Source organism: Vulpes lagopus, chromosome 16, assembly GCF_018345385.1.
Source record: "Vulpes lagopus strain Blue_001 chromosome 16, ASM1834538v1, whole genome shotgun sequence".
Taxonomy (NCBI): Eukaryota; Metazoa; Chordata; class Mammalia; order Carnivora; family Canidae; genus Vulpes; species Vulpes lagopus.
Window position 1 is genome coordinate 53,834,418 of NC_054839.1, and position 14,428 is coordinate 53,848,845.

At 41.9% G+C, this 14,428-nt stretch overlaps 1 protein-coding gene across 3 annotated transcripts in view; it reads right to left on the bottom strand.

Annotated features, from left to right (window-relative positions):
* The window catches only part of EPSTI1 (epithelial stromal interaction 1), a 91,537-nt gene that overhangs the window by 59,279 nt on the left and 17,830 nt on the right, over positions 1 to 14,428 (bottom strand). For 2 of the 3 annotated variants that reach the window (XM_041731359.1, XM_041731358.1), the window contains exons 2-5: positions 13,505 to 13,563; positions 10,951 to 11,034; positions 7,779 to 7,852; positions 7,032 to 7,115 (exon numbers count right to left, since the gene is read on the bottom strand). In XM_041731359.1, coding sequence (XP_041587293.1) covers positions 7,032 to 7,115; positions 7,779 to 7,852; positions 10,951 to 11,034; positions 13,505 to 13,563 — 301 coding nt within the window. The remainder of the gene's footprint in view (positions 1 to 7,031; positions 7,116 to 7,778; positions 7,853 to 10,950; positions 11,035 to 13,504; positions 13,564 to 14,428) is intronic. The other variant, XM_041731360.1, reaches the window with a different exon arrangement.

Genomic DNA, 14,428 nt, shown 5'->3' on the forward strand with positions numbered 1-14,428 from the left:
TGGGCCCAGGAGCCACGCTAAGTAACATTCAGAATGTGGTTTCTAACCTCAGATTCATGAGTGAACTTTATGTCATAAATATGCCCATTTTTAGGGAGAGTGGGTTCATCCATAGCTCTCTTCAGATTCACTAAGGGGCTGATGGACCAATTCAAAAACCACAGTCTAACGAGAAGTAGAAATTCTAGACAGAGATCAATCTTAGCAAGTTTTCCAGGAGGAGATGATGGGAGCAGAGCCACTTCACTCCATTATACAGGTTGCTCACTACCCAGGGGAGGCCTGCAAAGGGGTTGGGAAGGCTAAAGAGGGCTGGCATTCAGCTCTCCATGCCCTATATCCCAGCACAGGATGCTTCGGCACACCTGTCTTTTTCTACGTCTCAGAAAAGTACTACCAGTCCCCCACCTGAGCACCCACAGAACTGACCTCCTGGATGAAGAATCTGCCTCTAATTTGCCCTAAGTCAATGATGGGCTGGTTGGGACCCCAGATAGGAAAAGGGACATTCTTATACCTTACAATATCCTCAGTAAATGAAGGCATGAGAGTATAAGCCAGTTTAAGGAGCCCCAAGAAGTTCATGGATAAATTGAAAGGCGTTTGTAGAAACATAGGAGAAAATAAGGTGGAAAAAAATGAGAAAGGGTGGTTATAAAGGAATTTATATGCCAAGTAGAGGAGTTTGGACTTCATTAAAGGCAATGCTGAGCCACCATGTTATTTTAAGCAGGACAATAAGCAGCCCACTCTGAAAGCAAAGTGGAGAATAAGCTGCACGAAGGACCACAGATATAAAAACCAATGGAGTGGTTCTCACAGTAATCCAGGCCATAAATTATGAGCCCCAAATTAAGGTAACAGGATCAGAGACAGATGGGCAAACTCTAGAAAAATGCAGGGAACAGAAATAATAGGAGAGGGGGAAAATGAAATAATAGGAGGGAGACTATTTCAACAGAGGATGAGTAAGGCAAGGGGGGATATAACAGGAGGCTGGCCATTAAGAGCAATAGAATGAACAAAAGTTTAGTTTCGAACCTACTGCACTTGAGATCTACTTGAGGCACATCTGGAGAGAAGTATCAAGCATACAGAGGAACACACCCGTCTAGGATTCAGGAATGTGGGCTAGAGATACAGATTTCAGAAATCATCAGCACAAGCAGTAACTAACGCTTAAGTGCTTAATGAAATATGAGGACTTTCACCTAAGACTATGGTGGCATAGGTACAGGGATGAGAGAAGACCAACAGATGGGACCTGGATAGAACATCAATAGTAAAAAAACATGTGTGTGTTGGGGGAAGGATCCAGAAATCCAGAGGGGTGGAATTTGAAGGACAGAGTACTTAAAAGTTACAATATAACAAAGAGTTTAAATGAGTTAGGAATTAAAGAGTCTCTGTTAGGTTTTTGGGTGTTTTTTTTTTTTTTCAACTAAGAATGCCTTTGATGCTCTTAGCCAGATCAGTACCACTGGAGCACTAGAGACAGAAGTCAAACTCTGCCCACCAAAGGAACAAGTAGAGGTGAGAACTCAAAGGCAGGTTCCTAAGCCAGCTGCACTCAGCATCACCCAAGGGACACTTTTTAAAACAAGAGATTCTTCGGTTCAGGTGATTGCTAGAAGTTGGGCCACAGACTGGCATTTGGGAATCAAATATGGTAGAGAGGCCTTCAAGCCGTTGAGCCATGATGCTTGCTCGGTAGAGGGAAGTTGAAAGCAAACCAGAACAGAGAGAGACACATTGTTTTTAAGATAAGAGATTTGAATCGGATGATAGCCCAAGAGACAGGGGGTGGGGGACAGGAAAGTGACAAGAAAAAGGGGGGCTTAACTGATGGAGCAGCAAGGTTCCCAAAGAGATGGGAAGAAACATAAGCCTATAAACACAGGTAGAAGAATCCATCATAGCAACGAAGAAAAGCACTTTCTTATTCATCCAGAGATGGGGTAGGGATAGAAACAGCAGAGGAACAGTGCAGAAACAGAAAAATAAGGGTCCTTATGGCCTGATGGACTTTATTTTCCAGAAGGTCAGAGAGGAGATGATGAGCTGAAAACAAAAGAGGAGGATAAGAAGGATGCGAGGGGAGGAAGATCTTGGTAGAGATGTGCCAGGACTGCAAAGTGAAGTGCATTGTTAGAGACCCAGCTGAGAGGGAAGCCCACAGATTTGGTGGAGCAAAAAAAAAGAAAACCCACAAAAACATGTGTTTGCTTTCTCCAGCAACCTCGTTCATGTGGGTTTAGTAAAAATGAAATAATTGAAGCAATTCATGTGTAAAATAATTATTTGCCTTCCACGCAACAGCTTGATACAACAAAGTCAAATGAGATAGTCTTAAAGCACTTCTCTGCATCTATAATTAATTAGGTTAGGGCACCCCAGTCAGTGATTGCTGCATACTAGGCATTGTATTAAGGGCTCTGCACATATTGTATCCTTTAAGCCTTCATTCCATTATATTAATATTATGCCCATTTTACAGATAAAGAAAGTAAGGCATAGAGAAGCTAATAGCTTACTTTTCTAGTACTATCTCTATATTTCAAAGACATACATCCCAGCACTATGGGATTAATTAAGGGATCCTACTGGATTTCAACAACAGAGGCTAACTGCTTACACCAGTTCATCCACAAAGAAATGTGTAATGTGGGAACCATATTTCTGGGGAAATACTGGTGTTCCTTGAAATGTTTCAGAAATGGACACTTTTGCTACTTTATAAAAATATTGAAATAAGTACCTTAACATTTTACCCTGTAATGTCTTAAACTTAGCCCTTGCTACTTCTTGCTTCCTAGAAATAAGTAAATATGATTCCTTAAAAAACATGTGTACGTATGCATCTCGGCATCTAACACGCATACCTTATTTTCTACCGGTTAGTTCCTACTTCACTTTATAGCATTAAAAATAACTAACAATGCTTCTCGGTGTCTGTTTTAAACACAGTGACCTCCAGTGCTCCAAATAACTATCAGCTTTATGACTTCATAGTTTACTAGAAATCACAAGGAAAGTCATCAGATGCCACCCAGATCTCTGGCTGGTTTCCTGCCCATTTTTAGGTTATGAGACCCCAAGAGGTTCTGAATATTAAATGAAAGTATTTATGAACTATATACCACATGTATAATATTATTTCAAGCACAAGAAGATCAAAGGCAGAATAATATGAGGATTCCAGGAGGTAGGAAGGATCTTTAACACGGAATTGGAAGATTTTCATGTTTTAAGTGTGTGGGTATTATGAAAGCCTGTGGGGGGGGAATCAAATTATTACCTCATTCACCAATGTGATTTTGAGGAAAAATCCATGAGGTTGATTCTCATGGCACAAAATTCAGGCAAAAGTCTTGCTTATGAGGATTTATGAAAACCTGTCTACTTAACCTGAAAGACCCAGTGGCAAAGAAAGTACCTGTACCTAGTATGCTGCCTCTGTTTAACGATTTTCTTTCACTCTGATGTTCTCATATTTTAGAGATGTTTTCTCTGTTTTATAGATTTCCAGAAAGAGAATTTAATCCATTGTCATAAAACCACATGAGTTGCATTAGTTTCCCATTGTTGCTGTAACAAATTGCCAAAACTTTGTAGCTCCAAACAATGAAAGTTTACTCAAAAAAATCTTAGAGCTCTAGAGGTCAGAAGTCCAAGATGGTCCAAGATGGCCTCACTGGGTTAAAAATCAAGGTGTCAGCAGGACTGCTTTTCTTCTGAAGGCTGCAGGGGAGAATCTTTTTCCTTGCCTTTTCTAGCCTCTAGGGGCTGCCTACATCCCTTGGCTGATGGCCCCCTCTTCCATCTTAAAGCAGCAGAGGCAGGCCACATCTTTCTCCTGCTATCATCTCCTCAGTTCTCAATCTCCTGCCTCCCTCTCCCAATTTGATTACACTGCCACTTGGATAGTGTAGAGTTCTCCATTTGAGGGTCAATTGATTAGCAGCCTTAATTCCACCTGCAAATGTAATACCCCCCCCCCTTTGCCATGTAATACAACACATTCCTAGGTTCCAGGGATTTGAACGTGGAGGGGCAATGTTTATAGCAACAATGTCCATAACAGCCAAACTGTGGAAGGAGCCTCGGTGTCCATTGAAAGATGAATGGATAAAGAAGATGTGCTCTATGTATACAAGGGAATATTGCTCAGCCATTAGAAAGAACGAATACCCACCATTTGCTTTGATGTGTGTGGTGGGAGAAAGTGAGGGAGGCCCTCTTCCGCCCTGGGCTAAAGCAGCGGTGTGCTGATAAACTGAGCAACCAGCCCCAGCAAAGAGGAAGAGAGGAAGGTTGATTTGTAGCATTTACTGGTCTCCATGGTGAAGATACTCCTGCGTGGTCGGGTTCAAGTTACCAAGAGGAAGTTCAGGAGGCTCTAGTACACCAGGGGAAGAATACAGAACATCAACATGTTCTAGTACAGGAAATAAAAGTTAGACTGGAGTATCCAAGCAAGTGCCCTTCCCAAACTTCCCCTTCACCTATAGGACTAACTCTTCCTGAACCCATTGACATGACCACATGCTGGCTGCCTTTCACACCCTTGTGTTTCTTAAAAATCAAAGAACATTCACAAGTGTTGGCAGGGAATACAGTTTACTCTCCCCTCACTCACACACAGGTGGTAACCAACTAGAGACCCAGTGATCCATAGGGACCTCTCCTGGGGAAGGGAAAACTGAAGGGCAAGGGGGGTTATGATCAGAGGCTAAGCTAGGGACTCTTGGGTGGCAACAGGCTGCTTGGTTTCTCCTTGACTCAGAATTCCTGGACAGTAGCCATTTGCCTGAGGAGGAGGGTGTCGTTTTGCAGTGTGATATCCATATTGTGTTGGCCGTGCATTTTAAAGAATAAGTGCTCCATAAGCACGGCCCATTATTGCTTCCCTTGGCCATTTCCACACTGGCAATGTGAAGTATGCCATTTCTAGATGGCTAATGTCCATTTTTCTTTTATCTGACAGAAGCTACTAAATAGGCTCACATTTAGTATGAAAAGCCACAGATTTATGTAGAATAGGAAGAGCTAGGTCCTGGTGGCAGCACAGGGCAATTAACCGGAGAAATCAAGTCTGTGGAAGGACCAGTGTAACTTGCTCCTGATCGTGTTAGGTAGTTTCTGTGAATGTTCCTCAACTTTTATATGCACAAGAATCAACTGGGGAGCTTATTAAAACGCAGGCTCTGGTTCAAAATGTGTTGGATGGGGTCTCAAGATTCTGCATTTCTAACAAGTGATGCCAATGTTGCTGGTTCAAGGAACACATTTGGAGTGGGAAGCATCAACATATCAACTTTCTCTCCCCATCTTTTACTTTTGGACAAAATGATACCAATAATCATTATACTTATCACAATTAAGATTTCTATAGTTAATGATTGTGATCCATCTAGTGTTATGGTACAACTTGGAAAGAGGAAAATGATGCTTTTCCTCAATGTGAAAGCCACTTCAGTCACTAACATTTCTGAATAGTGTACACTATCTGCCCTGGGAATAAATGAGCTATAAATAACCCACAAGCCAGCCAATTATGGGCATTAAATGACCACTAATTCATGACTTTTAGAAGAAAAAGTTACAACACAATAATTCTTCAGGATCTGCAAGCCTCTTAATTCCTAGTGATGACTGGATGATTTTCTTGGTTCCACCTGAAATGCAGACACACTATGTAAAGGGGACACCTCCCTCTACAATCACAAGACCAAAATGTGAACTTTCCTTTGAAAACAAAAAATGAGAGGAGGGAGCTGGATGAAGAGAATGGGGAATAGAGAAGTAGAAAGACCAAAACAATACTTTAAAGGTTAAAAACAAAAACGGAAAACAGTCTGCTCACCAGCCAGGTGGACAGTACAAAGGACTCATATACTCTCATATGTTTTATAAGCCATCACCTTTTGGCTTCATTAACCTTGTAAAAATATCTATTGCTTGGTAATAGGTTTAAATTTTGACCAACACTCCATCTTTAAAAGAAAAAAAGAAAGAGAAGGAAGGAGAGAGAAAGAGATAGGCAGACAGGTAGGCAGACAGCAAGAATAGGAACTGTGTTTCCATGACTTATACTTGCAGCAGGTGCCATGCTTGGTGGTATCATGAGCCAACGTTCCCACACCTCTAATACTTAAAAACTACCACAGCTTAGGACTTTATGGGGAATGTGAGGAGAAAGAAGAGATGGGGGTAGAACAATTCTACATTCTTCCTTCTTCTGTAGCAGAAAAGCAAAATTTTTAAGAGATTTCTTTTCACCAAGCCCCAGAAAGAGTATCAAAACCAAAAACATCATCTTCACTTTGAGGTTTAGAATAGATAATACCAGTGACACTAAAATGCAAATGCACGCTTTTTCTTTTATCGACAAGAGGTGTATGTTCACTTATCTCTCACCCCAAAAAATTCAATATTTGGATATAAACATGACAGCTCACTGACTGCTCTTATTACTAACTGCTTTGGCTTCCGGCCCAATACAGAGCCCCTACATGGATCACTTGCCTGGGAGGTAAAACAGCATGGTCACTAAGAACTCTAGCTCTGATGCCAGTCTGCCCGGATTTGAATCCCACTTCTTCTATTTACTGGCCATGAGCCCTTGGGCAAGTTATGTATCCTCTCTGCCAGTTTCCTAACTTATCAATTTAGGTAATAAGAATAATATATATTGGGATGCCTGGGTGGCTCAGTGGTTGAGCATCTGCCTTTGGCCCAGGGCGTGACCCTAGAGTCCCAGGATCAAGTCCCATATCGGGCTCCCTGCATGGAGCCTGCTTCTCCCTCTGCCTGTGTCTCTGCCTCTCTGTGTGTGTGTGTGTGTGTGTGTGTGTGTGTGTGTTTCTCATGAATAAATAAATAAAATCTTAAAAAAAAAAGAATAATATATACTCGTAAGGTTATTTTGAGAATTAAATGAATTTGTATTTGGACAGAGTGGGGAAGAGAACCTGGCATACAGTAAGCCTTCTGCAAACGGTAGCTCATCATCCTTTCCACTGTCTTACCTTCTCTCTCTGAATCGCCTTCATCTTTTGGATTTGGGCTTCTTCTGCTTCCTTCTTGATTCTCACAGATTCTTCTCTTTTTAGCTAAATTGTATTGAAATTACAGGGGACAAAAAAAACAGTTACTATTTTTCAGTCTGAACCTCTGGAACACAAAATTATGATGAAAGGCAAATTACAGTATTGTTTGTGCTATACCTCACCATGATTATAGGTTGGTGCTTCCAGCTACTTAGATCACAGAGAATGGTCAGACTGCATCTCCTACCCATGAAATTAATCTCTTGTGTTTCTTCCTTGGTCTCTCTGTCTTCCCACCTCCCACCCGGGTTGGGGAGGAGAAAGAGAAGATAACATTTCCTTACTATAAAACTCATAAATTCATTGTTTAATAAAAAAAAAAAGTCACTGACACCTTAAATCTTTTTGTACTACCTTCATGACTGATATTGGGTAAACAGATTCATGTTCTTGGAACAAAACATTTAAAACATGATAGAGAGTTGAGCTATAAAAAAAATAATAACAAATCCCTTCATCAAGGGTCCTGCTGACTGATACACAGCATGGATAGAATTCTAGATTTTTGTCTCTTTGCTTCTCACTTCTTTCTTTGATTTTGAGAGTTTCCTTTTGCAATCAGTTTAAAGGTTTTATGCTTTTGGTAAAGCTACTGTATTATTCCATGGCTATTGAAAGTGCTGGTACTCAAATTCCTTGCCAAAATTAAAAGAGATGGATTCTGACCTTTTGCTGGTATTTAGATTGCATCAGTTGGAGTTGTTGTTTCTGCCTGACTTCAGCCTCTGATTGGCTTCCACCTACAGAAAAAAAGTCACAAAGGTGAAACATGAATATTAAGCTGAAATGTCAGCCATCAAAGACTAATTAATACATGATAAGTCTACACTGTGAATTTCTTTAACATTTTCCTATCTCTGGAAATAAGGATACAACCAGTTTTCTTACTAAGACATTAGAGAATGGTAATTTCTTAAAAGAGAAACAGAGCTGGACAGAACATGGTGCCATTTCCTGAAAGAAAAGGACAATCCTACTAAGTCATGTAGGTATTCAGGTTTTCACTTAGACTGAGATTATACCTAAAGGTTCATGCTAAATAATAAGAAATAGTGCCTATCTTAGAAATTCTAGAACACCCCTCCTGCTTCAGTATAACCACTCCTTAACCTACTAAGGATGATGATCAGTGATGCTGTTTTTCTTCTTCTGACTCTACTGCCCCACATGCTAGTAGCAAAGTGCAGGAAATCCTCAGGGGTCTTGGCCTGACAAATATATAGTCTTTATAACCTAGTTTTTAAAACTACAATGGGAATATTTTAGTTAGCAATTGATTGTCAATCCATACTATTTATTATTCTTTCTTAGGTATTCAATTGAAAAATATGGATGTTAGATTATCTGCCTCTCTTAAACCTCAAATAATTTGGAGACAGAAATCCTTGCAGCTTGACAATCATCTAAAAATTGCTGTTTAGGGATTTCTCGGTGTTTATGCAAGCTGGGTTTGTGCATTATAAAGATCCCTTTGAAATAATTCTCCGGTGCTTTGGTCACTAAAAGTGTCAGTTCTCTGAAAGATTCATTCACACAGAAGAAGCATTAAAACAATTTGCATTCACTGTAGTTTTTGTAATTGAACTGATAAAAACACCACAGAGACATTTCTTCTGAGTCCCAAAAGATGTATAAGGCCTATTTTGCTTTGGCCCTTCAGTCTCTGTTGTGGGGGATTGGGGAATGGGAAAGAAACAGTGAGGGCTATTGGAGCTTTTATCTAATGTTACAGCCACTGTCAGCATCTCCCAGGACTATTCCAATATTCTAAGGGGTAGAAGAATAGGGCAGGAAGTGAAAATTAATAGAAATAAAGAAAGTCAGATTCCTAATAATTTGAAGGTTTGTTCAAAACTTATCTCAAGGTTTAACACAGTCTAAATTTTTCTCTTTACCCCCAGCCTCTTCCCATACTTATAACCTTGACCATTTTAGGTATATTATTAACAGAAAACTGCAATGAGACTCCTGCTCACATTGGCTAAGGCCCTGAGATACTAGGCACCAACTGCTCCAGGTTCTAAAGTGAGGGGCCTGGCTCCCTCAGCAGGATCTGCAAAGGGGTAACTGAAAAACAGTTAGGGGAACCTTAACTAGCAACTGCCTTCAGCCCATAAAAGAGGCTGGATAGGTCACAGGAGGTAGAATCAGAGGAAAGAGGTCTTTGTGAATTCCATTTTGTCTGTGTGTATATTTGGGGAAGAAGGGATATTATGTCAAAATGGGCAAGAGATCATGAAAATCACTTGGAGAACTTGATCTGCATCTCCAATGACTGAAGCATCTAGTGTACCTATTCCTAGAGAAGTCAGGGATGCTGGCTGCTGTTAGATGGCTACCCAGGTCATCAAGAAGAGGTGGCTGCATGGCAAATGGTCTGTACTCCCAGAGTATGGGGGAAGAAAGGATACACAAGTGTTTCCTGTGCTCCCCATTTGGGATGCATGAAAGAGAATGGCAACGTAAAGCCATCTTACAGGGACTTGCCCATGTGGGCCACCCTACAAAGATGGTCTACCTGCTTAAGAGCCAGTGGTGAAGCCAAGTATGCCAGCAAGAAAGTATATGTAGTGTCTATGGGAGAAATCCAAGAGAGAGATGGATGGCAGGCAAGGGGGCTCTGAAGAACTCCAGGAGCGAGAATGCACAGCAGGGACTTTCAGAAACCAGGATCTGCGCAGTACAGGTCCTACCTCTCTTATCTCTCCTCTCTTCTACCCAGGAGGGGTCAGAATTTGGGAACAGAGCAGTCAATAGAGAAAAATTCAGCCATGTGCCATTTCCTTTGCTGGCTTTCTACTCAGAGTAGGCCTGGCCTGGAGCAGAGAGAGAGCCTGAATCTCCATCAGTAACAGAGTTTTGACTAGTACCTAAGACTGAACACTAATGACTAAATGATACTATTTAACGCCTAGAATTAGCTGGACAACTTTTATTTGAGAAAGACCAAAAAGATCTAATTTCATCCAAAGAGCATGGGGAAAAACCAGTCCCACACAGCCAGTGGGGTGGGGGGTGGGGGGCATTAGGAAGGACAAAGCTGTTCCTTGGTTCTGCCCCTAAATTTGGCTTATTCAGCATAAAGGTGACACTTGAGGTTAACCGCTTTCCCCGAAATACAGTGGAATGATGGTGATAATACCATCACTTTCACCCATCAAATGATTTCCAAATTAGGTTATTTTATTTTCACCAGCCCTTTCAGTTTTCAGATGCTGCTGGAAGAGAAAAGAAAGGACGTGAATGATTCCCATTATGTGGCATCCCTGTTGAATGATTCAAACACCAGGCAAGGGCAGCCCGCACAATTCATCACACTGGCGTGCACTCCAGAGGCCCAAAGGTCTATCTGTAGAATGAAAACACAGGTGGTGTTCTCTTTATACCCACCACCAGGTCCCCAGCTCATTCTCATTCTTAGTTTTAGAATTGAATCTCCATTCATTTATTTTCCCATTAGCATTAATCCTGGCAGGATTAATATGCTCGTGCTAGCTTTTACTCCCATCCTGACTAGTGCTACGACAAGGCATATGCAGCACCCCAGGTAAGCTTTCTTCAGAGTTGATCATCTAAGAGGATCTAAATTATTCAGCAATTAAGCCATCACTTTATTCCCACACAACTGTGGCATCATACATTTGCTTCTTGCAGAAAATCAGAAACAACAACATCCCTACACACCTAAGAGTTTCCATTTTAAATGCATTCCATTCCAAGCAGCACAGTGACCCAAAAACCTGTAACCTGTGTCCAAAGACAGGTGTAGGCAAGTTTGCTAACAGGATCCCTGGGTGGCCCTGTCCTCCCGATTCAGGCACCTGGTTTGCTGGCTTACCTAACCGCCTTGGCACCAGGTTAACAGGCTTCGCTCTATGTTGCTCCTTCCACTTCTCAAGATTCTTCAGCTCTTGCTCAGCAACTAAGCCAAGTGAGAAATGTCATCAATTATTGGAATGTAAAAAGGAAACAGGTCCCTTGAAAGGAACAAATGTCAGAGGGCGATTAACTGTATGCAAGCATCCATGGACAGAATATCCAGGAAAGGAAGAAACCCCCACCCCCCAACCCCACCCTACCCTACCCGGCCCCACCCCACCCCCTGTAGTCACCCTGCACCCACCCCTGAGGCACTTTCTCTCCAAGAGTATGAACTGAAGGTTCAAATTTGATTTAAAAAAAAAAAAAAAAAAAAAACCTGAACTACTAAAATAAGGGAGTTTAGTTTTTTTCTCTCATTCTGTCATTTTTAAAATCCTATATCAAATTCATTTTTTTAATTCCCTATAGACGATATGTGCAAAATGAGACTATCCATATGTCGATAAGAACTCTTCACACACAGTAAACATATCCCCAGAGAATTCTTTTTTTTTTTTAGACTTTACTTATTTATTCATGAGAGACAGAGAGAGAGAGAGGCAGAGACACAGGCAGAGGGAGAAGCAGGCTCCATGCAGGGAGCCCGACGTGGGACTCGATCCGGGGTCTCCAGGATCAGGCCCTGGGCTGAAGGCGGTGCTATACCGCTGAGCCACCCGGGCTGCCCTCCCCAGAGAATTCTGATGCCCACAGTAACTGTACATTAAATGTCCCCCAAGCTTACTGCAGCTGGGAGGAGTGAGGGCTCTTGGGTTCCTGGCACTGGATACCACCAGGCCAAAGGCCTCATCGTGCTGGAGCATTACTATTTCCCCAAATATGCACCCTGTGTGACAGCAGGGGGCTCCAGAGATCCTGATCCTGTCTTTCCCAAGGCATGTCTGAAATCTCCCCAGACCTGATTGTTTCAAAGGTCCCTATATGGTAGTTTTTAATTATCAGCAGAAAAAAGGGAAAAAAAATGAAACATCCCAAAATTTCAAACCACACCAAGGCTTAAATTCCTGGAAAGTATTGAAATCAAAAGCTTGTAAAATGCCAGAACCTTTAGGATTCGGGTGGTCGCCCACCGGTAGCACCCACAATCGCTCTGCATAGTTGACTGTTGTATCCTGCAGGTGTTCTGATGCAGGTGTACCACCCAGGGTGCCACCTGTGTGGTGGAGGCCAAAGTCTCTAATGTAGAGGCCTGTTGTGCCTGTATGTCCATTCTTAGCCACAGTATTAAATTTCCTACCAAGATCTCATAAAGGAGAGCACAGAACATCAGGGCTAGCCCAGAGCTTGACTTGAACAAGCCTCATAACTTCTTTGTGAACTAGTTGAACTTTAGTTCTCCATCCACCTCTAAGATATAATGCTTTAACTTTAAATGACAGCATTTATTTTACTGTACAACTTCAGGCAAAAATGTTACATACCCACTAGGTACAAGGAGCACAAAAATAAGTAAGGTGTCCCTGCCCTCAAAGAGATGGTAATGCACACAAGCCAAGTACACAAATAAAAATAGCTGAGGGTAGACTCTGATACTTACACAATTATGGGAACACAGAGGCTAAAGAAAGATTCTATTAAGAAGGGATGGGACAGGACAGATCAAGAAAGGGACAAATTGGGCTCCTGGGTGGTGGCTCAGTCAGTTGGGCATCTGCCTTCAGCTCAGGTCATGATCCCAGGGTCTTGGGATTCAGTCCTGTGTCTGGCTCCCTGTTCAGTGGGGAGTCTGCTTCTCCTTCTCCCTCTTCCCTCCCTCCTGCATGTGCTCTCTCTCTCTCTCTCTCTCTCTCGCATTCACTCTTGCTCTCTCTCTCTCAAGTAAATAAATAAAATATTTTTTTAAGATTTTATTTATTTATTCATGAGAGACAGAGGTGGGGGGAGAGACACAGGCAGACAGAGAAGCAGGCTCCATGCAGGGAGCCCGCCATGGGACTCGATCCTGGGGCTCCAGGATCATGCCCTGGGCTGAAGGCAGATGTGCAACCACTGAGCCATCCAGGGATCCCAATAAAATCTAAAAAAAAAAGAAAAGAAAAGAAAAGAAAAGAAAAGGAAAGAAAAGAAAAGAAAAGAAAAGAAAAGAAAAGAAAAGAAAAGAAAGACAGACAAATTATGTCATAATATATTTCATATATAATTCATCTGCCCCACAGGTGTTCATAGTTCTGTAAAAGTATCTGCGGCCAGCCCAACTTCCTGGGAACTAGATAGATTTACTGGCAATAGATGGTGAAATTGTTTGAGGGCAATGGAAATCGGAGATTTACAACCACATTACATGAGTTTCTGCTATTAACATAGAGAAACAAATTTAGAAGCATTAACAATAGAATAATTTCAGAAGGTATAATTAAAGCAGCTGAAGTTTAAAAAAGAAAAAAATTTGGTGTAAGATCTGGTGAGTCTATACAAACGAGAAAATAAAAATACTACAACTTAAGTAAACCAATCCTCCTCTATAAGAAGAGGAGAAGCATTCTGAATGTTGAATGGATACAAATACGTACTCCTTTGTATCTGACTTCTTCGGTTTTCTTTGGGTGCTATCATGGTATATGCGTCTGGGCTAGAATGAAGATGAGAAAAACTGATTACCATGAGGAACTACTCATGCATATAAACCTCCAGTCTTTCTGCTCATATACTTATGCTCATCACCCACAAACAGATATCATGTAAGAGAACCTTCTTCTTAAGACCCAGCTCTGTACTCTAGGAGCTTCCAATCTAGTTGCCAAGATAAAACAAACGCACAGGGCCAAACGTGAAAATATAAAGCAGTTGGTGAACACTGACAAGTGACTACTTCCTTTTGGCTCTTGGTAAACTGTCTTTGTAGGGATCCATTGTTCCTCCAGGTGGCACTCGTGGGCAACTCCCTTGGAAAGGGCTCTAGATGGGCATTCTCTGCAGTGATGACCCACATTGGGGGTACAGAAAACACTTGTGCATTCTTGTTCCCACAAACTGGAAATACAGGCCATTTGCAATGCAGCCACCTTCTCTTCATGACACATCTGAGTAACCCTCTGACCACAGTCTTGTGCTTTGGGACTTTGACTCTTCCAGGCCTGGATCTACTAGGTCCCCCATCCTCCTGGGGACACAAGTAGAACATAATCAGAGAAGGATTTTAATTCATGGGAGGGGGATCTGGGAAGACTTCATTTCAGCAAAAATACACAACACTGGGCAGCCCGGGTGGCTCAGCGGTTTAGCACTGCCTTCAGCCCAGGGCCTGACCCTGGAGACCCGGGATCAAGTCCCACATCAGGCTCCCTGCATGGAGCCTGCTTCTCCCTCTGCCTGTGTCTCTGCCCCTCTCTCTCTCTCTCTCTCTCTCTCTCTCTCTGTGTCTCTCATAAATAAATAAAATCTTAAAAAAAAAAAATACACAACACTGAGATACCAGGAAGTTGTTAAAATATTGT